Source organism: Eleginops maclovinus, chromosome 21, assembly GCF_036324505.1.
Source record: "Eleginops maclovinus isolate JMC-PN-2008 ecotype Puerto Natales chromosome 21, JC_Emac_rtc_rv5, whole genome shotgun sequence".
In the NCBI taxonomy this organism is placed as follows: Eukaryota; Metazoa; Chordata; class Actinopteri; order Perciformes; family Eleginopidae; genus Eleginops; species Eleginops maclovinus.
The window spans coordinates 1,362,242-1,388,188 of NC_086369.1; the positions used below are offsets into that span (position 1 = coordinate 1,362,242).

General features: G+C 46.5%; 1 protein-coding gene across 1 annotated transcript; it reads left to right on the forward strand.

The window, feature by feature from the left end:
• Positions 1–328: 328 nt before the first annotated feature.
• On the forward strand, positions 329–22,573 carry dipk2ab (divergent protein kinase domain 2Ab). The gene is made up of 4 exons (XM_063912189.1): positions 329–706; positions 6,194–7,048; positions 16,710–17,013; positions 20,538–22,573. Exons 2-4 carry the CDS (start codon positions 6,395–6,397, stop codon positions 20,885–20,887), a joined length of 1,308 nt encoding a protein of 435 aa, XP_063768259.1. The 5' UTR covers positions 329–706; positions 6,194–6,394; the 3' UTR covers positions 20,888–22,573.
• The last annotated feature ends 3,374 nt before the right edge of the window (positions 22,574–25,947 follow it).

Genomic DNA, 25,947 nt, shown 5'->3' on the forward strand with positions numbered 1-25,947 from the left:
TAGAATAAAATAAAGATACTTTAAAAACTATATATACTCTCAGTCAAAAAAGACATCATCAGAGGAGTAGCTAAACATTATGAAATATACAGAATACATGATGATACTCTAATACACCAACATACTGAACACAACAGTGTGTACAGTAGCTTGAAATGAAGAGTCACATACATCCTGTTTACATCAGAAGTAAACACAAAACATACTCTGCGCTGGGGGCGGAATGATCGCTTAGCAACCAGCGCCGTAAACCGTCAGCGGGTGTCGTGAAGCGCGTAGAGGATGCTGTTGTAAAAAAAGAGTGGAAACAGAACCCATTGTGGTGTTGGAGAGGAGTGAGCTACAGAGACAAGAAGAGCAAGAAAGAGGCTATTCCGTGACCACAAAGGGACGCGTGATAAGCGGACAGATATGGACCTTAATGCACAGCACCATGTGTGAAGAGCACCGTGATTTCCATGCGGAAACAGCTGGTACAGGAAGAGTTAAATCCCGACATCACAACTGTTTATTCCTGCTGCTAGCTGGTTAGCAACCCAGGAGCTAGACATGGAAAAGCCGTGTGAGTTTGCCTGATAGAGATCTTCGTCGAGCTGTTTGTCGCTTTGCATAATGTCTGCAAGAAGCTGCAACTTCACAGAATGATTTCCAGGAGGAGATAAGCTTCACATTTCTGCAGACCAGAGGGGGAAAGAAAGTCATACAGGTTTGTTTCACAGTTTTCTGCCTCTCTTCCAGTCCGTGTACACGCTGAACTAAGTCTGGACTCGTATGCATGCCATAAAGGGAATTTTAGGGTCATTTTCCCTGTAATAAATGGCTTAAAAAGCTCAGGTGGAAGAAGCAGATTTAGTTATTTAGGTAAAAGCAGCAATACTATAATGTAGAAATAATCAATTACAAGCATTGCATTAAAAATAAGAATTGGTATTAAAAAATACTCGTTGTGCAAAATAGCCATTTAAAGCTCCAGATATGTTGAGAGTATTTGATAAAAGTTGCATTCATGCGTTTATCACTCAGTGAAGGTGGGGTTTATCTGAATTAATGTATACACTACTGGGTAGCTTAACCTATAATATACTGTTGTTGTGTATTAATAATCTCAATCTGCATAGTACATAAATATGTCAATTACTGTAGTGCAGTAAAAAGTGGAACATTTTCTTACAAAATGTAGAGAATTCAAAGTGTAATGATGCATTTTGTGAAAATACCGCAATTCTACTTAAAAACAGTACTTTAGTAAATGTACTTTACTTTACGCCACTGTCTCCCTCCAGATTGGTTTTCGGTGTTGTGAGGCATGCTTGACACTTGGAGCATCTCTGTTGATCAAATGTTAAGATAAGACTCTTTTATTTTTATTATTGTAATAAACTCTTATCAGATGCTTAAATCCACTGATTGGAGGCAGGGGTTTAATATGTCCTGTTAGAACCACTGCAACAATACAATTTGGCATTAAAACGATTGTACATAACCCTACAGCATTGTTTCTTGTAATTGTTTCATCTATTGAAAGAATATCAGGCATGTGAGGTAGAATAAACATTTCTTTGATAAACGATCTGTTAACAACCCTCGAAGCGTGTGTTTCTCTGGTCATTTAATGCAGAACATATTATACTCTTGCAACATCTCTGCGGTCAGAGAGGGATTTATTCTCCTGAGGCAGCAGTCATCGTTTTAAATGGGTTGTTACAAATATTTCATCAACAAAACATATGCGTCTTGCTTTGTACAGAGCCCTGCACTTTGTGAGTACTCAGATTAAAGTCAACAGGTCCAGTGTTGACCGATTGATTTGCATTTGTTGTTGACAGCAGGTTGAACCGTCCATCAGACAGAGAGGCTCATGTGTGGAAAATGAATGTAAAACTCACTTGACCCTGAGATTGCTTCGCTCTTTGCAAACTCTATCCTCGATTTCTTTGAAGAAAAACAGATTACCACCGAAGCCTCACTGTTACAGAGTCTATAACGGGTGCTCAGGAATTCCTCTGTTCGGTCTGATGAATAGAACAGGCTGCTTGGGGATCATTTTTCCATAACAGGAGGCTAATTGTGGAGCCGAGGTTAGTCAAAGGAACTATAGAAACAGGCCGAGAGACTTTAAGATTTATCTGCTGGTGGTTGATTTGAATGTTTCTCGGCTCTCAGCGGGGACATGTTTTGTAATCGTAGCCTCAACAGCTCCCACAGGATCGGTACATTTGAGTCTCTGACCTCAGCCAATCAAACTGGGATTAATGGAGCAACATGAGGAGGGACCTTAAATTAAATAACATCTGTCAGATAATCAATCCCACCCCCTTCTGCAAACATACTTTGTTTTGGCAGCTTGTGTTTTATCAGCCAACACATTTGCTTTGCAGCTTTTCAAACTTCTTGTAATAAAGAAGCTGTTTTAAAATAAACAGAACAGACTCAGTTTCCAAACAGCTGCGTCAGTTTTGCTGCAAAGTATATTGATATGTTCTCATCGGAACCTCCAGCTGATGTGGGGATGCCGTTAATTGGTTTCTATATCTCCGAGTGTCCCATTAGCCGTCATTTGTATCCACCCGTCTCCGTGTTTCAGATCCGGCTGAATGTTTTTTTGATCAAACATTATTGACTCCCTCTGTCGATAACCTTGGCAACAGTAGTTCCTCTCCTCAGTTCGATGCAATGGAGGGGGGGTCTGCTACGTAGGCGTGTGCGTCTCCTTCCATTTACTTTCAAGAGTCCTCTTTCCTCGCCGTCCATTAGCTTTACATTTCCAACCCTTTCACTGAGTTTTAACCCCCTTTACAAAACTTCCCCCTCCTCTGCATTTCCAGTGGAATTCATCAAGCGTGTTCATCTGAGGCTAAACTTCATTATGCTGTAATGAAGTTTAGCCTCAGGTGCAGTCGAAGGAAATGGGTTAGCCCAGAGTACACCATTACCAGGAACCACACAAAAAGATAATTCAAGGGCGGAAGTGTTCTCTTCTTTCTTATCTGGTTTCTGTTCTATCGAAGTTTTTAATGAAACCGTGAGATATTAGAATAACACAGTGTCATCCTCCCGCCGTCCTGACCTTTTTTTCATTCTGTTTTAAGCCAACACGGGTGCTTCATCCTGTCACAGTAATGAGCCATTTTGTGGCTCTTAACATCTGCCAAACTTGGAACATTTTGAATGCGAGACTCATCTCCCATGCATGAGGAGTCAGGCATCCTTTGATTTGCCCTCTTTTCTTTTTCCTCTCCTTCCAAGCACTCACCGCACTACTTTGTAGGCCGAGTGAAACTTTCTTAGCCCACTTTTGGCAAGCGTTGAGAGGTAGTTTTACTCTAAACAGGGTTTTCCTCTTCGTGTTGTGCATCCTCCTCCTCTTCATCGCAGAGTAGAGGACTGGAAAAGTGAGGCTAATTTAAAGCATACGTTAACGTGGGCACAAGAGAAAATACTGCTTTGTGTTAAAATACGTGCATCTGGGTTTAATTTGAAACGTCTAGGTGAACTTTAACCTTGTCAAAAACCTGAGTATACAACCTTGAGCTCTGTACAGTCGGCCTCCCTCTCCACCATGGACTGGCATACTATAATAAACATAGAGGAAGTTAAATAAATGATTCTCCTGGTGTTTAATTCACAAGAAGAATGTGTAATTACCAAGGCCAAAATATCTGAAATGACGATGCATCTTTTCCTCCTCCGTCTCAGCAGTTTGCTTTTTAAGAAGCAGTAGTAGCATTTAATTCCTATAGCCTCCTGCTCCATGCTTAACAAAAGATCCGGATCAAGGATAAGCCATCAGGGGGCCGATCGGTGCATCTCACTGTCAACATCTCAGGCAATTGAACCCCTCTCGTTAACAGAAACTAAATGGAGTGTGTGGCTTATCCTTTTGCTTTGGCAATTAGCACGGTCATCGACATAATCCAGGTAACGCTCGCAAGGTAATTGAGGCCTTACTGTTCCTCTGAAGGAGGAGGAGGAGGAGGAGGTAGCCTTGTTAGCCAGCTTGTGCCACATTCCAGGCCTTTTTGCTGAGCTTGTTTGCTCTCCGTTGCTTTTTCCTACGGATAAAGAGATGATCATTTTCAGGGCCTGGATCAGGATGTGTTTTGTCCTCTTGGAGCCCTTTTCTGATCCCTAAAAAGCTCAGATCTGCTCCCAAAGTCTTGCTGCTGCGACTGGATGCTAAAATGCTAGATCTTTATAACAACGGGATCTTCGGTTTTACCACCCAGAGCAATCCTCTTCCTCTCAATCGCTGCAGAAGAAGGCACACACACACTTGCTGTTGTTGTTTTTAGAGGTTTCTCCATGCAGACTTCTTTCTCCCAACAAGGTTTACTTCCCAATTCAACATGCATATAGGATTTAAATGAACTGTTCCCAGACTCTATTAAATAATTGCATTGGTGCTCATTCTGAGGGATTGTTTGCTTATTCATTTATCAAACTGGAGTCAGCTCAAAGTTGTCCAACGAAATGCATAAACTATCCTCCTTCCCTACGTGTTTTGCTTCTGCAATGTCTCCTTTTTTTTTACGTGGATGTGAAATATAAAGTAGTATTTAATAACGGTCTTCTAAAAAAGATTAATTCAGAAAGCGTAAAATTAGCAATATCAGTGTGTGCCGTTCATTACGAGGATAAAGTTAATAATGAAATAAATGCCGACCCATATCTTGGGGAAATTGTAACACATTACCATAAAGATTTACAGTAGCTATTTGGTTTTAATTCGGAGGATGATTTAAGCTTCTATTTAAAGGGATGTAAAGTAACACGAACCTCATCTTATTTACGGCGCAGGGGAGAAAGGCATATGCTCACCGTTGAGGTAGTTTATTGATCCCAAATTGGGAAAGTGTGTGTTCATGCTTTAACACATTTTAAAGGTTGATTACAGTTTCCTCATAATAAACTGCAGAACAGACATGCACCACCAAGAGTACATGGTATAAAATGTACTGGATGATTTAAAAATACTACAGCAAGTGTTGAGGAAAAAGCATGAATCATATTTCCCCTCAAAATAAACGTAGTTACCCTGTTTGGATTCGCTCCGTCTCTACCCTGATGTGCTCCAGGTGTGAGCTACTGTACTCCTTATCTGCCGCTCTGCAGACGCACATCTCTTAAAGAAACGCTGCTCCCTCAGTCGCCTCGAGCCCCTCAGTCTTCCTAGATCTCAGCCCCCCCTTTTCGATCTGAAAGCAGCACCCATCGACACGGGCGCTAATCACACCAGTGCGGCTGCTTGTTAGCCATGCCCTCTCAAGTCAGCCGTCCTAACAGGCATGTCCTAATGAGCTCAAATTGAGGATTGCTAATTTGCATGGCCCGACTCATTGTCTTTTCTTAAAGCGACTTATGAGACTTACAAGACTCATTGCTAAAAAGCTGATTGGGGGGTCGAGCATGGAGCATTGTTCTTATTCTGAAAGCTGGAGTGTTGTTCCAACTCCTTATCACCATCAATGCGCATAATAGAGGTAATCAGATTCCCCCTCACCCCCTCACCCCCTCACAACCTAAGACATTATTTTAGTGACACCAGCCATTTTCAAAGAACTTCAAAGCCTGAATAAAACGAAGCAGAGCAACTCTGATCAAAGGTTAAACTACGCGCAGCGGGACTTCTCTTCACAATGCAAAGCGTGGTTTCTCTATTTGAAGCGAGATGGGGGAATAAATGAAGATTTCTGAGGCGCTGAGATATGCAGACGGCGTTTTATCCCGCTGCAAGAGAAAGTGATGGATACTTCACTTCGGAGGAGCGTCCGCCGAGGAATCATCCTCACACAGCACGTCTTGCTTATACTAGGAGAGTATGTTGTTCACTTGCTCTTAATTTGATCACTTGACACTTTATTTCCCCCTTTTTCCCATACTCTTATTTATCTGTGTTATTTCCAGAAATGATTTCCCAAAGAGAAAGATCTCAAACAGGCTCAGGCTGGTTTATTGCATTGGCTGTGGGCCATCTCATTTCTGCTCAAAACTCTCAAATGACCCAAGCAATTCAGATTTGTGAGACAATTTTACGTGCCAGAGTGGGTTTTTTTGTTTTATAGGAGGTATTGGGTGTTAGGACTTTGGAAGTGTATCAGAATATAGTTTTTCACCATGTTTTTCCGTGTTATGAAATGTGTGGTTCTCCTGATGTAATGACTTTTCCTTCTCCTTTTTCTTCCCTTGATTTCAGGCCTGCTGGCTGGAGGTTGCACACGAGTACCGAGAAGGGAGAACATGACTCACTTGCCTCTGCCAGAGATTGGCACGGGGCAGCTGTGCCAACCTCGCCCCTGTCTGCCGATTTAGACGCCACCCGGTACATCATGACGGAGAGGCATCGAGTTTAGCTCCCCGACGATCGTCTCGATACCTCCCCTCCCCCGTCCCCATCATGCTGCGCTTCCTGCCCCTCAAACTGGGCCGCCTGTACCGCTGTCTGAAGCTCTTACTGGTCGTGGGGCTGTTTGTGGTCCTGCTGATGAACACCCACAGCCTGTTCGCCTCCTTCCAGAAGAATGAGCTCACTGACAGACGCTTCATCAACCTCAACAAGTGTCCCGCCTGCTTCGGCACGAGCTGGTGCCGCAAGTTCATGAACGGCCAGGTGTCCTTCGAGACTTGGGGTCGCCTGCGTTTCCTGGACGTTTTCAACGTGAAGAATGTTTATTTCGCTCAGTACGGGGAGCCCAGGGAGGGCACCCGGCGCGTGGTGCTCAAGCGACTCGGCTCCAATCAGGAGCTGGCCGAGATAGATCAGAAAATCTGCAAGAGGGCGACGGGCCGGCCGCGCTGTGACCTCATCCAGGCCATGTACAAGACGGAGTTCGCCCGGATCAACGGCGACGTGCGCCTGCTCACTCCGGAGGTGGTGGAGGGCTGGTCCGACCTGGTGCACTGCCCCTCTCAGAGGCTGCTGGACCGGGTTGTACGCAGGTACGCCGAGACCAAAGACTCGGGCAGCTTCCTGCTGAAGAACCTCAAAGACACGGAGCGAATGCAGCTGCTCATGACCTTGGCATTCAACCCGGAGCCGCTCGTTCTGCAGGTAACGTGTGTTTTAACTTAACAGGAGCTGTGTGTGTGAGAGACGCCATGTGAGGCTTTTAGTTCTTGTTGGGTTGAATATTGCACCGTGATTAAAAAGGTGTCTGGTGTTGTTGATAAGACTCTGGATTTGAGGGTGTTGCCCCACAAAGCCCCCAGTAAATTACAGGGTGGGAATCCTCCTGTTCCTTCCTTTTCCATGGATCCAGACGTTACACCCTCTCATAAACTCCAGGCTACATCGGGAGGACTCGTCCGCCGCTATCTGGAGCACGCATCATCCTCTGATTAGAGTAGCGGACGGTTTAAAAGCGCTGGCCTCCCGAAAGATGAGGGATTTTTCTGCATATTTAACACTAGATGTAGGGCAGATTTGAATAATTCAAGCATGCATCAGTAAATGGCCCAAGTTGTTTTTAATTTTAATATACATCTGGCCTCTCTTGGGTTGTGGGAGACGTAGGAGATGCTATCAATGCTAATAGTCTTTGCTAGCCTTCAAAATAAAAGCCTTTTGAGTGAAGTTGTCCTGGACCTTGTCCCTTTTCTCTCTCTGGTTTTGCAATCAATTTCAATTTCACTCTGACATTGGCCGCTTCAGGAAAACAATGGTCATGGCCCCCGCGCAGACATTCAATAACTTATGCTGACCTCCAACCCCCCCTACACGTCCAGGCCTTCCAGAGGACAAAAGGTGCGATCAGCCTTTTAGTCCAGACGATCTATAAAATCTGGTTAGCCTTGTGTGGTCGCATGTCCTCCCCCCTCCTCCCTCTTCCTCTCCTTTCTTCTGTCTGAGTCAGTGAGCAGTATTTTGAATGCCCCAGTTCAGAGGCTTCAGTGAATCACCCCCCTCCCCCCGTTAACCCTCATCTTTATCTCAACACATGATGCGCACACAGTATTCTTTGCATGTTTACAGCGGCTCATGAATTGTTGATCTCACGCTGAACTTGTGACCTGCAGGTAGGAGACACAACTGGAGGGTGTGTGGGTGTTTGCAGCAGGTCAGGGGGAACGGATAGGTAACACACACAGACTTAGAGAGCACCTTCATCGGCATCACTGAGCTCCAAATATGAGGTGAAAATGTGCTGATCCTCAACAGCAGACCGTAAAGAAATTAATGCCGTGTGTTTAGAGATTGGACAGGAGATACTTGAACGAATGTGGACTTTTTATGTCCTTATTTCTGCACAGATTCCTAGTTCAACACCTCTGAGAGAGCCCGGTGTCACTCGCTAATTTGAGTGTGCTATATTTAGTGACAAAGATTCCTTAATGTCTTTGGCTGCCAGGGTTTCTTCCCTCCATCTCTTCCTTTTTGGCTGCATACAGACGAAAAAATGTCAATAACATTTTGTGCCGGCTGCTCAGCGAGCTCCTCTCTCCCTCTCTCTCTCTCTCTCTCTCTCTCTCTCTCCCCCTCCCTCTCTCTCTCTCTCCCTCTCTTAGACTGGAAGCCACAGGCAGTAAATCGGCCCTGTTTTCACTATGAGAAACCAGACCTCCTTTGTCAGTGGGAAACAATCTGCTCTGTTGTTGCCGGTCCGTCCAACAATGCCTTTTCTGTGTGCTCTGCGGTACATAACCGCACACACACACATCCCTCGATTGTGTCACGTGGAATACAATTTGGCTTTGGGGAATATTGTTTTTGGAAGACAGAATGAAGATCCTTATGCAATGAGAGGCTCCGTATGCAGCTTCATCTGTCGTCTCTTAACTAATTCAGCTTTAAGTTGGCCTGGTCTTTCTGTTACTGTGATGAATCTCCCCGTGTCGAGCCGCTGTGTCTTTGCCAACCAGAGGAATTACATGATGCTGTTTAATTTCACCTCTCGTTCTCCGGTAACTTTGTTTGCATGAAAAGCGAGCAATAAATCCCCCCTAATTTTCCCCGGCTACAACCTGATTTGCCATCCTTGGCTTCGCCCCCTGGGCTAGATGACTCAGTGATTCATCAGGTGATGGGGGGGGTTTGATGGAGTACATCTGGTCCCCCCAACTTTTTAAATTAGTTCGATTTAGCCGAGTCCTCTCTTCCAAATCATTAAGCTGGGCGAGCCAGCAGGAGCATGTGACTGCGCCCGCAACATTTCTGGTCCTTAGCCCTGTCTTGCTCAGTGGAGCTGAGAATAGGATGTGACAGGCCTGCAAGGTTAACTCAGTCATCTCCTCCAGATCTGCGCTCTCCCAGATGCCCCTCTCCCCCCTTTCTATTACCGTCTCACCCGGTAGTTTAGTCGCCAGCATAGAGAACCCTAACGTTTTATGATAGAAATGTATAGCACGGGTCACCAGAACATGGATTGCATATGTTGTGCTATTCGCACAATTGATGGAATTTTGGGGGTTATTGAGGAGTCGATTTCTGACATTTGTAGGATAAAACATTGCAGTTTTAACCAGAAAATTGCCATATTTGTTCTCCTGGCTTGGCTGATTATGACTACCATGACTAAATGTTACAACAATTGGATATAGAGAGCACAATATGCATATACTTATGTCTACTGTGGACAAGTCTTATAGGCAATCTGTCCAATCCAAATGATCCCTGAAATCATCCAAATCGACCCAAAATTATACATATATATGCATTTTCTGGTTAAAACTGCCATTTCTGAAATGGACTCAGCATCCTCAATTACCACCTAAAGCACTCCAAAAGAGTCCAAATCAGCCATGCCATTTCTTGTTTACTATTGTCCCCATAGGCTATAATGCTAATTAATGCTAATTGCGCAACATATGCACGTGAGCATCTGGCAGTTTCTACGTGCTGGGGACCCTTACTGTACATTTCTATCATAAAACTATGGGGTATTCTTCAATTCCAGGTTCACAACTAGACTCCAGCTTGTTTGAATTTTTCCTAAATGCAAGGGGGGTGTTGATTTAAGGAGGCTCGACATAATGACGTTCTACATAATCTATTAGGATGCTCATCCGCGTCGGGAAGCCAAAGTAAATGTGATAAATTCAAAGTAAAGGTGGTAACTTTCCTCCACCGTGACCTACTGAACCTCCATTCAAACAGAACCAGCCTAATTGGGGGAAAAGAGGTGTCTCAAATTAGAAAAATAAAGAGGCTAGATGCACAACAACTATTATAAAGACACAGTTTTTACTTACAACTTATCTGCAGCACAGAAGCGATTATTTCCAAAGTCTGGTGCATGTAAAAAGTCATTTGAAAAGCTGGTACACGTCAGTTTGTGGGATTGTTGCACAAAATTACAAATAAAAAGTGCAGATTTCTGTGCAAAATGATCCTTGTGCAAGCTGAGATATGTCTGTAATAAATCTCTCACAGGCGTGTTCTGACAAAGGTTGCACGAGTCTATCTCCCAATCTTTCTGGGTCATGCCTCCTCGCAAGAGAGGATCAAAGCCTGTTTTTGTTTGTAGTTTTTTATTTACTTCTTTTCTTTTAATCCCAGACACGGCTTAAGTGCGAGCCTCGTGTCTCTGCGGCCGGCTCTGTGGCCGAGGTCCACCGGTAAATACTGCTTAAGTTGCTGCTCTGTGATTAAGACCCTTTTTGTTTTTGGGTCTGGGGGGGATTGGGACGCTCTCAGTGCATAAGAGAGGAGGTTGTGTACGCCGCTTAACCCTGCGTCAAGTGCTCCCAAACCCCCTTTCATTATTCTTATAGGCCCTTGTGTACAGACTGAATCCTGTTAGGATAAGACAGGGAGTTATCTGGGCCCGACTCCCCTCTTTTTGGCTTCCCTCGCTGGACGGAGGCCCTGGTGGAAAGGGAAGAAGAGACTGTGTGTTGTACAAACCAGAGCTTTGTGGTGTTTTCCCCCCGTTTGAATGAGCCAGACTGCTTGTGTTACCATAATCCTTTCTCTCTTTCTCCCGCTCTCCAAAAACACACACAAATGACAGCTGTGTTTGGTTAGGTAAATGCCTGTGGCTGAACCCCCCTCTCTCAATACCGAGCTCCTTTTTTAGATTCTCCTCCCCCCCCCAGCTTCCTTCTGTTACAGCCACAGCTCCTGAAGAAGAGGCAGCTCTGCAGACCCATTCACAAGTCTCCCCGGGCCAATATGGATCAGGAACGAGCAGTTCTTTACCGAGGCCCCGCGAGAGCTCAGAGCTTAATGTTGTTAGAGCAGGAATATGCTTTTTAGCACATCGGCTCGTCTGCAGTAATAAAACCGTCCACTGCATTAAAGCGTCAGGCAGCCTGGGAGAAAATATGAGAGGTCAGGGAATCTCGGAGAAGATTCTCCTGCAAGACGTTTCATTCAATCGACGCCTCTCATTAAGTCTTTTTTAGTCGCTCCTTGTCAGGGGAAGATGTGTGCAGAGAGGTTAGAGTGCCGGGTCAGTGACAGCAGCCCCCCCCACCTTGACTTCCTCCAACATAATTGGCACAGGCTCTGAAACACACAACCCTTGATGTAGGCCTCAAACCCACAGCCCTTCAGGTCCGAGGCCAAGCTTCTCTCGGGTTCCTCCCCTGCCGTGTGGGCGGGCAATACCACCTAGATTGAGTCAACACCGCCGCCGCCTGTGACTCCATGCATTCCTCCTCTTCCAGTGTGGCGGGGGGGATTCATGAGGTGGCTCGGGTTCAGGTCAGTGAAGGGTTTTGTCAGTTTCGGCTAGCAGCGTAGCATGTAGTAGCAACCCCGAGCAGCATGTCCTGCATAACACAGTGACCCAGCTAACATGCACTCTGGATTACGTGCATGCTCTTCCCTGCTGCAGATGGCACTGTGCCCCTCCCCCCCTGGGAGTTGTTTACCGGTGCTGCAGTTTAGTTTGTGATACTTCTGCTGACACGAGGAAGGCTTTAGACACATATCTGCACACGGCTGTAGAATTACGTTTAATAAAAGTCTTGTCGCCTCTCTGCTGTCATCCCACTCTGCCTCCCCTCACCTCTCTTTTCCTGTCTCACCCGTACGACCTGTCACCCTGTCCGATAATTAAACACATGAAGTCCTTCATTAAGCATTGTGCAAGAAGCACCTGCTGTAACTGCTGCACCAGATTTCACACGCAGTAGACAAAACATCCAGCTTCTTTACAGCCATCATCCTAATCTGTACATCGATTAACGAGTCTGAAGGTCTGTCAAAATGTATAATACCAATTAAATTACCTCTGATGGTGCTACGCTTCCTCAACACACAGCTGATCCTCTCAGGCAACCCTTGATCAATGCATTCAGGGAGATTTGTGTTTCTGTTTAATGCATATCGAGGACACACTGCATGGTCTTGGTATCCTATGTGACCTCTAGGTCTTGATTTCTCATCTGAGCTTCTTAGTGTTCACACACACACACACACACACATGCACGCTTACACATGCTCACACACACACACAAACACACACACCAGCAGTCCATTCTACTTCTGTCTTCTTCATTTAACGGTTTTCCCAAGACTGCTGCCAGCTCCACAGACTGACTTTGCACTCTTTGAACCGCGTGTCTGCTGAAGAAAGAGGCTGGGCCTATTCCAGACTCAGATGCAAACAGTCTCTATCGCTCCCTTCTCTGCTTTCTCCTACACACACACACACACACACTTTCTCCTCAGCTCGCTGCTCTGACGAGGCATTTCCTGGCTTGCATGTCTGGAGCAGACAGCATCACTGCCCTGTGTTGCAGGTTTTTGGGGGTGGAACAAAGCGAGGGAGAGGAAGCAGGGTGAGCAGGACAACCGGCAGCAGCATCATACGGGGAAGAAAGGGATAGCGCCCGATGTGTGCCAGGATGAGGACTTAGCCCCGGCTCTCCTGTGGGGCCTGAGCTCCTCGCTGTGAACTAACCAACTGGATTTTAAAGTTAAATGGCCAGCAGAAAGCCAGACGGGGCTCGCCTGCATCCTCCAGACACACAAGGTCAACAGAAAAGCAAGTCCGGCCTGGCAGAGCAGATGTGACTCCTTCTTAGTGCTAAGCCCTGTTTGATAAACAGGCTGAGTAATGTTCATTCTGCAACATCGGGCGTTGAAAGGCTTTCTCTCTTCTGTGTCGCAGTGAACGCGTCCGTCCGCCACGCTTCCCCTCAACTTCACGGTTTGATCCCCCCTGCTCTTGTCCCGACCTGTCCCGACTTGTTTGCTTTGAAGCAGAGTAGAGGACAGAAAATGTGGAGAATTTTCCACCACACCCTGCTGAGAAGCTTTAACGAGCCACACACATGAAACACCTCTGTGGGAAGCTACTAATTTCCCTGCTGCTGTGGTCGGAGGCTGAAGCCAACTGGTTCTTTTATACATCTTGTATTTATAAACTGTGTGTGTGTGTGTGTGTGTGTGTGTGTGCGCACATTTGACGGACCAGTGTGCTTTGCAGACCGGCCAAGGCAATATCTTGGGAGCCGCTCATGTTTACTCGACCGCTGAATAGGGCTTGTTATCAGCCCCGGTCACGTTGCATGTTCTCATTCACATGCACTTGGATACAGTTTCACACAAACACACAAAGAGCCCCTTTTTGAACTCTCTCTCTCTCTCACACATACACTCACACACACGCCCACACCCTCCCCCGAGTGGCCGAGTAGAAGGGCATGCCTTTGTCAGCAGATGTCAGGACGCAGGTGTGTGTTCCTGTGCCGCTCGCTCCATTCGTTTCATCCTCTCCTCCAGAGGCTGCCCATTTGTCTGTGGCCCTGTTTCATTTCAGCCCACTCCAATCTCCCCCCCGAGAGAATGCCTGTGTTGTATTACAGTGAGGGGAGTGGGGAAAACAGCCCTCCCCTCATCCAACCCCAGTCAAGGCTAGTGCACCGAAGCAACCTTTAAGATTAGATTAGTCCGACTTGAACCCAGAAGTCACTGTGAGGTCGTCTGTAATGACACGATCCTGTTTCCCCAACCTCACTTTCTGCAAGAAATTCTATAAAATGCCCCGAAAAAACGAGAGGTTTAATAAGTTAAAGGTTTTGCTAAGCTGGAGATAAAAGGTTTTTTATCCACTGACAGGAACAAGAAGTGATAAGACCTTTCAAAAACCGTAAAGTCGCCCAGATGTGACATTACCAGATTTGCCCCATCAGCATTTTTCACACGGAGAGACGACTTGTAAAAACTCCCTACCTGTGCAGGGCACACACACATGCACCCTCAGACATGCATGGAGAGTGCACTGGATGTAGCATAAGGCAATTTATTTCGTCCACCCCCACCCCCCCACCTGAACGCCTCATTGCGGACGTTAATGACTTCTGCAGAGTAACCGTTTAAAGCGCACTAAGGGAGAATGATTGGTCGGACTTGAGGAGTATTTATCAAAGCTCTGCATTGGGTCGGTTTTAAATCCGAACGCTGCTCAAGAGGCCCACTCCCATGTGCATGCATTCACCGTCAAAGCAAATAAAACAAACACAGATGACAGGGTTAATAGATGAATACAATTACAAGACAATATAGGATGTGAAATACAAATCCAACAAATCCATTACACCAAGAAAACCGGGCTTTATTAAACAGGAAGGTCTTCAGCACACTCCTAACATTTTGAACACTCTCCGCCTGTTAAGTAGCTCTCACCTTTGAGACTTTTGGTGCATATTGAATACGGGAGGTTTGTAAAAAAAGGTGCGAGGTGTCAAGACGTCGCTAATTGATGCGGAGAATGAGCGACGTCTTTGTTAAGACCCGCGGACGAGCGCCGGACAGACATGAAGGCGTTCTCATAACAGCCGTTGACAGTGTCTGAAAGTAGCCGTAGGGCATTCATCCTTCTCTTCCCTCCCTCCCTCCCTCCCTCCCCCATCTGCCGTCTCTCTACTTTTCCTCCCATTCAGGCAGCAAGCTGACAACAAAGAGAGAGATGTGTTTAGCAGGCAGGTCTTTGCTGGTTTATTCCCTCTGTCCACTGGAGCGAGGAGGCAGTCTTGTTTGTCTCTTCTGTTTGTCGTCCTCTTCCTGTCCATCCATCCAAGGGTGAGAGAGAGAGAGAGAGAGAGAGAGGATCACACACATTGGACTGGCTAAGTTGTGTCAACAGAGCCGCTTAGATTGAACATAAAGCGATCGGAGGGTTTGAATCTGGGTCAGGGGCCTAATTGGGATCCAGCCTAATCTTTGTGTACTTCCAAAAAATTGGATATTCAGCCCGTTAATTCTCTAATCCTAAAATCTCCTGTGCAGGAATGCCCATTGGCAGGATCCATGTCAGCACTCAGTATCTCAGTCCCCCTTCCTGTCAGGTTTGCTGTATCAGAAAAGGTAGAGGTAGGCTAATAGGCGCGAGGCTTCTTCCAAGGAGGTCGAGGGGAGTCATTGCCAAGTGTAAGTATGACGGACTCAGACAGACAGACAGGCTGCTGGAAGACGACAGCTCTTCCTGGAAAGACTTTTGTCTGGCCTGCCATTGATTGGGTCACCTCAGGGAGACAGGCTCAGCCAAGACTGTAACTTATAATTGTCTCTTGGTTGGAGGATCCTTCCTAAACAGGAGAGCCACCTATGGTCTAGTGGAAGTCTTTTTTCTGCAAGGTTGTTGTCCATTTAAGGACCGCTTGCAATGCATTAATTGGGTTTAGGTGTTGGCTCCTTGTCTGATTGCACAGGTGGGGTCCTTGAAGTACATTTCATTATGAGAGACATGAAATAAAGGAGCTTAACATGTCCACACACTCTGCAGTGCTGCTCACATTGTGCGGTGTTTGAGCTCCAGCTGTTTTTCTTTGAAACCCAGCAGCTGTATGTTTTTAAATAATTTGTATTGCATTAAAATGTAAAGGGTGTTAGGGCACCCATGAATATTTAAACCCCCCCTCCTCTCTGGACAGGAATTGAAAGCTGTATGTATTGAATTACCTCCGTGTGTAAAGTGAGACTCAACAGTCAGAGTAGTTCACACCTTACCTGCACTGACACGGTGCCTTATCTCCGATGCGAGGTTTTTTTCGGAAAGGGAGGGGGGAAGGGGGGAAGGGGGGGAGGCTCCTGTGAAACACGAGCTCCTGATGCTGTCCGTGCGGCGGCTGCCTGCCAGAAACAGCAGCCCAGGAGAGATTTGTTACATAGGAATCGCAGGGTATCATTAAACCAGCATATGGCTGCGTGTTTATGGTGGGAAGATAGAGGCCTATGGCGGGGGCGGGGGGGCATTGTAAAAGATGGGAGCTTATCACTTGCCAGAAGCGGGTGATGTATGGGAGGCGTGAGTCACCTGAACCTATAGAAACCAGTCCCTTAGCAACACCATTGCATTTAAGGTTTCCATTTGACTCAACAAGTCGAGTGGATCAGAACCGTGATACCACTACCGTGTTGTTATTAATCAGGTTGTAATACACACACACACACACACACACACGCCCAAACCGCGGTTAGTCGACATCATGCAGCAGTTTTTAAATCACAACACGAGGCTTTCCTGCCGACCACACATCACCTCCCATCACTCCTCTGGAAGCACTGTGGTGTAGCAGCTCATAGCTGGGGGGCTTTTAACACAAACTGGCTCCTTTTCTTTTTTAGATTTAATCCGTTATAACCGGCACGTGATCCTTTGGCAGATTATCCACCGCTACACATTACCCAAGGCGGCCCCCAGCATCCCTGTGTTTCTTTATTTAGAAACTATGCACTCAGGCAAATGTTGTCTGACACTTCACGTGTTCATTCTTTTATCAATCATCTCTAAAAACATCCTCCTCTGACTCTCCTCCTGCAGAGCTTCCCCTCAGACGAAGGCTGGCCGTTCGCCAAGTACCTGGGAGCGTGCGGGCGCATGGTCGCCGTCAACTACGTGGGCGAGGAGCTGTGGAGCTTCTATAACGCGCCCTGGGAGAAGAGGGTGGACCTGGCGCGGCAGCTCATGGACATCGCCGAGCAGCTCACCAACAACGACTTTGAGTTCGCTCTCTACCTGCTCGACGTCAGCTTCGACAACTTCGCGGTCGGCCCGCGCGACGGCAAGGTCATCGTGGTGGACGCGGAGAACGTCCTGGTGGCGGACAAGAGGCTGATCAAGCAGAGTGAGTAATGCATGCGGGTGATTCCTTATCCCCCCCTGTTGCTATGACAATGTGTGTATCACCACAGCTGGAGATGCACAGGGGAGACGCACTGCTCATTTTCCCAGGACTGTATTTACTTACTACTCAAGCAGATGTTCCTCAAAAGCCTCGCAGTGACTCTGACCACATGTTGAACTCTGCAGAACACACTGCTCAACCATCCACTGCACTACATGATGCAAGGGGTTCGAGGGGAGGGTCTCAGAGGACTGAAGGGCCGTGTGCAAATGTACACATGCTGCTCTTCTTCTAAGAATACCCTCCTCAGCAGCCCCTCGCCCCAATCAAAGCAAAGTTCGGATAACAAGCCATCTCCGCTGCCCTAGTTTCCTCTCTCAGAATAAACCTCATAACAAGGACAGAGTAAAGCTATACATCACCCCCCCTCCAGCGTGGCAGTGTGCTACCCCTCAGCGCCGCTTCCTGGGGGCTACTTCACCAGGACCACCCAGTCAGGCCTTTTTAGATTTATCCCCCTCCTGCAGAAATCCTATTACAGTGATAAACTGTTGTGTCGCCGGGGGTATCCACCAGTGTGCCCAGTGACTGATATTGTGTGTGTGTGTGTGTGTGTGTGTGTGTGTGTGTGTGTGTGTGGAATTTACCGTGAGATAAAGTGCCACTTTGCCAAATTACAAGATCTGTCAGCAGAAAACAAATAGAGACGTGTGAGAAGTCAAATCATTTCCCTGTAGTTTTTCCCTGTGTGATTAAGCCAGTGTGTGTGTGTGTGTGTGTGTGTGTGTGTGTGTATTTATATTCATTTTATTGCCAGTAGCTGCAATTTTCCAACCCCATTACAGAGACTCTTTGAACGTCCAGCAGCACAATCCAGGTTGAGACTGCCTTTGTTTGGCCGACACATTTAGAGCCCGACGACTCAAGCAGCTTACCCCGGCCATTCAGAGCCTAATCCGGCAGAATGTTTACGTGCTTCCCGCCCTGTGTGTGTGTGTGTGTGTGTCTGATCTGTGTGTGTGTGTGTGTGTGTGTTTGCTTGCCTAGAGGGTGGTAATGATGAATATTACGAGGTCGCGGCCAGTCCCTTACAATTAGAGGCTGAGATGGAAGGCAAGTTAAAGTGTGTGTGTGTGTGTGTGTGTGTGTGTGTGTGTGTGTGTGTGTGTGTGTGTGTGTGTGTGTGTGTGTGTGTGTGTGTGTGTGTGTGTGTGTGTGTGTGTGTGTGTGTGTGTGTGTGTGTGTGTGTGTGTGTGTGTGTGTGTGTGTGTGTGTGTGTGTGTGTGTGTGTGTGTGTGTGTGTGTGTGTGTGTGTGTGTGACTCTCATCAGTCCTAACCGAAGCCAATTGATCGGCAAACACGCAGAAAGACACACACCCCTCTCGTCCGGGGCGTTCGTATTGATGCAGCGAGATGAAACGCACTCCCGAGCTTCCAGGTTGTTTGCACATTCCAGTGGTGCGAAAGAAGCCCTTCCCCATCAGTGAGTTTATAGTGTTTGAGGAAGCACACACATGCTGTATAATGCAACACACACACATTCTCTCTTGCACACATGCAAACACACACTCTTCTTTCTCCCACATTCAATAATGCACTCTAACATGAGCCAGCATTGTTAAAACGCACTCATACGTCTGAAAGCCACAAGTAAGGCCGTGCTAACAAGCATTTCAGGCGCGGCAGTGCCTCCTCAGTGCAGACGGGGGGGGGGGGGGGAGGAGTGAGGTGAATGTTTCCACGACTGACCTGAGCTCCTTAACATGGAGGGTGCAGGAGGCAAGAGAGGCGAGGTGGCCACCGCTCATTTGAATTGGAAATGATTTCATTTGCTTTGGAAATATTCCGGCTTTGTTACGAGAGGAACAGAGGGGAGCGGGGGGCGCACGTAAATAGACCTCGGACTTCTTCCAGTTGAAAGTACTTCTTTTTCTGCTGTGCTCATCTTCGTCCTTGAGTTTTAACCTTCCCCATGCTTCATTTAAGGCCCTGTGTGTGTGTGTGTGTGTGTGTGTGTGTGTGTGTGTGTGTGTGTGTGTGTGTGTGTGTGTGTGTGTGTGTGTGTGTGTGTGTGTGTGTGTGTGTGTGTGTGTGTGTGTGTGTGTGTGTGTGTGTGTGTGTGTGTGTGTGTGTGTGTGTGTGTGTGTGTGTGTGTGTGTGTGTGTGTGTGTGGCAACACTCTCCCTATGCCATCTGTCAATCAGTGCTGCGGTTTGATGCACGGCCAGTTCTGGAACATTAATTGCTTTCACCTCACCTTGCTGCCGCTGGCGTCTCTATTTGCGTGTGTGTGTGTGTGTGCTCTTGGTCGTGCACACACACGCTCGGATCCATCTCCATCACATTCACTGATTGAGGTTGATGTGCCCCTCCTCTCCGGGGGGCCACAGGGGGCCCCTTGCTAACAGGGCAGCGCTGGATGTTTGATTGAGTTGTTCTGATGAGCCGGAGGAGAAGTGCATTACAGCCGCTGATTACGTCTTTGCATCCTCTGGGTCCCGCCCCCTCCTAGCCCCCCCCCTCCCCTGCCCGACCACGCTATCGATCTGCTTTTTAATGCACAAACCGATCGCTCTCTCTCATCATTCCTAGATTCTTTCTTCTTGGCTCGCGCTCCTTTTCACGGCACAATCCCCCGAAGAGGAAAAAGCTGTGGGAAATGAAGCTCAAGAAAGAGAATTTTTATTTGTCCAATAAATCTGGAAAGTGGTTCATTTCTGTCATATAAAAGTGCAGATGAGTTGTTTTGGCCGTGTGCAGGGGGGAAAGAATTTCCTGTTAGTGCCCTTGGGTTGTCAAATGTGGCACCTCGGCCCCTTCGAGTCACGTTGATTTCTTGGCTTATCATTTGCACAAATCTTTCCTTAAAGATCACATGCTTTCCAACAGCTGAGAACCTATAGTTTTAATAAAGAAAAGGAATATCTGAGGAGCGTTATGACACATAAACTGCAGGATGGTTTGTTCTCTGTGCAAAAATATATCTAAAAGCATGTTGCTCCGTGTTTAAAACCAGGACTCCGTGTTCAATGCTTGTATTGATTCAGGGCTGTAAAAACTTAAGGATTTAACTGAATTACAACATTTTGTATAAGAAAAACTCACATTTTCACCTGAAAATCAACAAAAATGGTTTGTCTTTAAGGTCTGAGGACATCCTATATAGAAGGAAATGTAACCGACTACTTTGAATCAGATGTGTCTCTTGTCTCAAATGATATAAAAAGCTCTTTATTTTTAAGATCACAATCCACACAGTATTGGGATGTTAGATATGTTGTTGACTTTGTTTGTTTTTATGTTAGTGTGCTGACCATCTATTGATGAATAAGGGATAAAAGAAGAGTTTCTCTCCATCTTGCTCTAAGCTGTGTACATGCTATGTGAACTTACGACCCAATAAATGCTTCTTTATACACCTGAACAGAACCTCATGCCCCTGCAACTATTTCAGCATTGACTTTCTGAACGGCTTTATGTTGAATTGCTGTTTTTTTTACCTGCCTCCTCTGTCTCCGCTCAGATAAGCCGGAGAACTTCGACGTGTGGTACGAGAGTCGCTTCGAGGAGTGCGACCGCGAGGCCTGCCTGTCCTTCTCCAAAGACTCCCTCTGCTCCCGGGTCACCGTGGACCACAACTACTACGCCGTGTGCCAGAACCTGCTGTCACGCTACGCCACGTGGCGGGGCACCACCGGAGGCCTCCTCCACGACCCCCCCGCCCATATAGCCAAAGACGGGCAGCTGGAGAGCCTGTTGGACGAGTGCACCAGGCCCAAGAAGCGCTACGGACGCTTCCAGGCGGCCAAGGAGCTGCGGGAGTACCTCACCCAGCTGGCCGCCTCGTCCTCCTCCTCCGCCACGGCCAGGTAATGAACGTGGTCGGCGTTCGCCCTCGAGAGACTGCATCCCGTTCATCTCCACGAACTCTCTGGCGCTCCTACATGATGTCATTCCCCTTTGATCCCTCGGAGCAGCGTGGTGCCTCGCATCGGACTGTGGTGACGAGGCGCGTCGCCTCTTCAGAACCGGGACAGAGGGAGGCAGGTGGAGGTGTCCTCTCCTCTCACAGGGTGGGCTGCCATACGTAGGGGTTAGATAAAGGGCTCTGGTACTCGCATTACAGTGGACCCGGGCTACCGCAAACCAGAGTATCCTAGCAACAAGGGCAGTGACGTCGCACTCCCATCAGAACTGTTGTTTTATAACATTGAATCTGTTTTATTTCGGACCCAGGATCTGTTTTATTTTATTCAGGGCTGGAGCGTCGACGTTTTTGCTGTGCCGTGGCTTTCTCTCTCGCTGTAGCATGGCTGCAGGGAGGCGGAGGTAGCATGAATCTCCTGCCGTCAGGCGGCAGGTCGACAGGAGAGGCAGGGGGTCGGGATATAGAGGTGTTTTTTTTCATGCAGGAGCAAAAGAAAACCCTTGACAGCTATATAAGTCTAATTTCCTGCTACTCCAATCAATCACTTGATTTCCAGGTTCCAGTTGGCAATCATCTTTTTTGAGTGTTTTTTTTTGTTCAGATAGGAAACAGAGTGAGACAGCTGCACATAGGAAAGGAAGGGAATTATTGGACGGTGGCGGTCCCTTGATGCAGATGTGCCTATACCAAAGAGGCTATATGTAATATTAAGAACCTGAGCAGTACAGAGTGACAGCACCTTTCCCTCCAGTCGGTCCCCAGCTGTCCAAAGCAATGTGTACACAATCCTATAAAAGATGACAGGCTGATTCTTTTCTACAACCATCCAGATGTCTCATCATGCTTTGTTGACCTCCAGTGTAATAAACAAGTGATGGATGCTTCTCGACTTAATGAAAGAGGGGAATGAAGTGATTCTTAAGGGCAGCCTCCAGTGTGGAGTTTTCCTTTAAATGTGTGTAATTGATAAATGAATCCCGCTGGTGTTGAGCCTAAACAGGATCCCAAATTACTTACCTTTTTGCTCCAGAAAAACCGCTTCTGACTTGCACTTTTGAAAATGTTGCCGCCCAGAAACCTGTGTTTTAATATCTAAACGCTCAGCACCACTTGGTTGATTTTTACACTCGGCGGACCAACGAATTAAATCACGTAGCTATACATGCTTGATTGGGAGGTCTTATCTCACGTAAATAAAACCCCCTCCGTGTGTTTTAGTATTTGTTTTAGATGTCGTGAATCAGGCGGAGTTCTATGCAGCTCGGTCGACAAATAATCAAAGTAAATATGAGCCGTGTCGTCGGGGGGAAACTGGACAGCACAGCGCTTTGTTTTTTTGACCCAGGGAGGAAAAGCAATAAGGAGAAGTTTGGCTAATGGAATCCTGGTTTTAAACCCCTACTCTCCTTTTGTCGTCCGATATATTTCCTCTGAATGGAGGAGCTGGAGGGATTTGTACGTGCGTGACTAACTGTCCACTTTTGTACTGTAATTTCTTTGTTTTCTCTGAGTATTATATCAGCCTGGTCTGATTTTTCCTGTGCCTTTCATTCAAAAGTTGTATTGACAACTTTTAGTGGGTTTAAATATTAAAATAAATGAAGATATATATATATATATATATACACTTACGCTGTGTGTGGGCTCCTTCTTGACTCTATTCATTATTTCCCCCACTAAGTTGCAGGCGATTCTTGCCTCGAGTCGCCTTTTTTAAATTTGATTCAGCGTGGCTCAGCTGGATGTCAGTGTTCGCCAATTCCTATTCCTTTTTTCTCATTCCTCATCTCGGGTTTGATCTTTTCATATCTTCATCTTTCCTCTAATTTGGATCCAAGCCCGGGCTTCCTTTGTTGTGCTCTCCACTCAACTCGGATCCCAGTCCTTCTCTTTCATCCACATTTGGGAGATGATTTTCATAATGTTTTTTTCTGCGGCTGTGTGGATTGTTTCGTGACGATTAGATTGCATTTTTTATATTTTAAAAGAGCTTTTAATTATAAAAAAACACAAGATAAACATTAAAGAGAACATACTCTGCTCATGTCCAGGATCATATCAGTATTTATTAGACATGTCTCCAGGCTTTAATGTTTAAAAAGCTCTTTATTTTTCACCCTCTGTCTGAAACCAGAGCTGATTGGTCAACCACTCATAGATGTCCCGCCCCTAAGCCTATCACCTACAAGGTGTTAGAGCGCTAGCCAATTGGAGTGTTTATTTCATTATATCTGGAAAGGGGATTTGAGCCTTTGCAGACCATTTACATGCACTAAAACCTAAGAACACACTGCAGGAAAGGGCCTCTTTCACTCCACTGTCCCGTGTGTGTGCTTGGTGTTTTCAGTGAGTGTGGTCTTTGCTAATTCAGTAGCTCCTCTGTGCGTCGGTAGCATAAAAGCCTTCGGTGGAACAAAGTAGTACTCGAGCCACAACCAAAATTAGAAGCTATGCGACTGACACTGCCCCGTTATTTTATCTTCTCCTCCTCGTTCACGGTCATTTCTCCACCTCGTCCCTCTGTAATTGTGCTTCCCTTTGACACACCCGCTGGTTTGTGCGGAGAGCTGATGTCACCCTCATTGTGGTGAAGTGCCATAGCTAGACTTAGCCCGACTGATGAATGGCTCCGAGGTTGGCTGGCTGAAAGGGAAAAACACCGCAGAAATAAAAGGAACGGGTTTAAATAAACATGAGGGTCGGTCACCGGGGACTTTATGCATTGGACATAGCAGAGGAGTAGGAGGTGGAAAATTAAAAACTTAAATGATATGGTTGTGGAGGATCTGGAAATGTGTTAAATTTCCCCACTGCATTATCCAATTTGCTGCATGCCTCCATAAATTGCGTTGTCAAAACCCACAAAGGAGGCGAGAGCAGCTGATTTTAGCATATTGTGTTTCTGCAGCCACTGCCCAAAGTTAGAGTGGGTATTGCATATCTGGTTGAGGGGATAGCATTTTAAACAGGTAGGGGAGTAATTGTGCTGTCTATCATGTGACTGCTGTCGCCATATCAGCATGCGCCCTGCAAATCCCGAAGCTCCTGAAATCCACCCACCGAATTCCTCCTTATCAGCGTACAGGAAGTCTGGAAGGCACCTCTGTAAGGTGTTCCCGAGACCATATTATCTAAATCTCTACATGACTTTTGCCTCGCCTGTCATTTTCCAAACCTGGCAAACTGCTGATATCTTATTCAGGTCATAAACTGGGAGAGACGAGGGGAGAGGGAGAGAGGCGCCATATGTTAGATTACAGCAACAAAAGGGGGATGAAAAATGAGCACCAAAAAAAAAAAATAGGGAACGTTTCCTGGTTGCTTGGCTAACGTGATGTAAAGTCTATTTCATGCTCCGGAAAGCCCCAGGGAGAGGCAGCCATTTTTAGAACTGGGATGACCTATATATTTGTGTGAAGTGGGGGGAAATAGATTTGGCCCCGGTTGAGGGCGGGTTATGAATAACAACATGAAGCAGTGTCAGGGCCTGTGTGCACATGGCCCGTTGTTTTGGGGGCTTTTCCGGGTTTGGCTGCGGCTCAGGAGCGCGCTCTGAAGACTCTTTGTGAGCGCCTCCTGGAAAACCATCACTAATGCAACACAGGAGTTGCTAGAAGCAATGTTCCTGTCAGGCTGCTTACATCCCTTCAACATGGTTATGTCACTCTCACATGTATTATGCCTCATTTAGATACCGCTCATCTGGTTCTAAGGAGGGGTTTTTTCTTCTTAAAGCTGTCGCACACTTCAAGCCAACACAGAAATCCACGGCTGAAGTTTGAAAGTAGTCTACACGACAGAGACTAAAGGGAGCAAGGTTTGTTTGAGTGTTTAGGTAATCTGGTTTTAGTGGGATCTGTACGGGGGCCGACAAGCGCTACAACGGCCTGAAACGTTCCCAGGATGCACATACTAAAAACACAAATGTGACATCTTCCCCAACTACATACTCAACGGAAACCAGGGGACACTAAAGAGTGACGCACACAGCTGGGACCGGAGGCTTGGTGACGTTCAGGATCATAAAGCTGGACACCTGTTGGCAGAGTGAGTCTGTCTCAGAGCTGGAAGTGTTTGTCAGTATATCAGAAGGTTGGCTTTTTAATCCTGAACGTCAACAAGCCCTCCGGTCCCAGCTGTGTGCGTCACTCTTTAGTGTCCCCTGGCTTCCGTTGTGTTTTGACCTTCGACCTGGTGAAACTGTTTCTTCATTTTCATGTGTTTTTATATGTGCATCGTTTGTGAAGCTGTTACTCCTGATGGAAGTGTTTTGTTGTAGTGTGTGTGTTGGTCTCTGTAGATCTACATCTTGACATCCAAAGGTGCTAAAAGTCACTCAAAGACAGAGTTTATGGGACAAACTGCAGTGTGTGAAAACAATCTTTTCACCAAAGGCCAAGGGCGCTGAGGACACCTCCGTCACAGCTTCTCTTCAAAGTGCCGATCAGGAACATCTTTATTACAGGGGTGTGAACCCGTCTCTGCTGGAGCGAGTCAGCGAGTTATCATCAAAGCTTGAGGCTGAATTTGATGATACTGATAAAAATAAAAGCTTCATATACATACACACGCATTGGCAGCTTTCACTTTATGACCTTTTTAGTTCTTTGAATTAATTTCAAAGGTGCGTCATGAATGCTTATAGGAGATATCTGGCAATCAGCAGTTTGCAGTTTTTCAAAGAAACAGCAAATAGAGGACAAAATCAGAAAATTGCTCGATATGTCAAGAGGAACCGTCCGGTTGTGAAACGGCCTGCAGAAAGAGGAACAAGGGTCACACGATGAAACTCGCCTTTTATACTTCTTCCTGTAGTTGCTAGAACAAGCGTCCTCCTTGAGCTTTAGACCCGATATCTGACAAATGTAATCACAGGACACATAACCCCTCCTGAGCTTCCATTCCTGACCCGTACTCCCTTTTTTAAAATTTGTTCTTCCAATATACTTTCCGCCAGCACACCTCCTCACCTTCCCCACCGGCCCACCTACAGCTGCCCTTTTGT

What these genes read in the sequence shown, in the direction of transcription:
- dipk2ab (XM_063912189.1), top strand. Translation starts at nt 6,395, where the DNA reads ATGCTGCGCTTCCTGCCCCTCAAACTGGGCCGCCTGTACCGCTGTCTG. An exon ending in CGGAGCCGCTCGTTCTGCAG is followed by an intron (nt 7,049 to 16,709) that starts GTAACGTGTGTT and finishes CTCCTCCTGCAG; the next exon opens with AGCTTCCCCTCAGACGAAGG. An exon ending in CAAGAGGCTGATCAAGCAGA is followed by an intron (nt 17,014 to 20,537) that starts GTGAGTAATGCA and finishes GTCTCCGCTCAG; the next exon opens with ATAAGCCGGAGAACTTCGAC.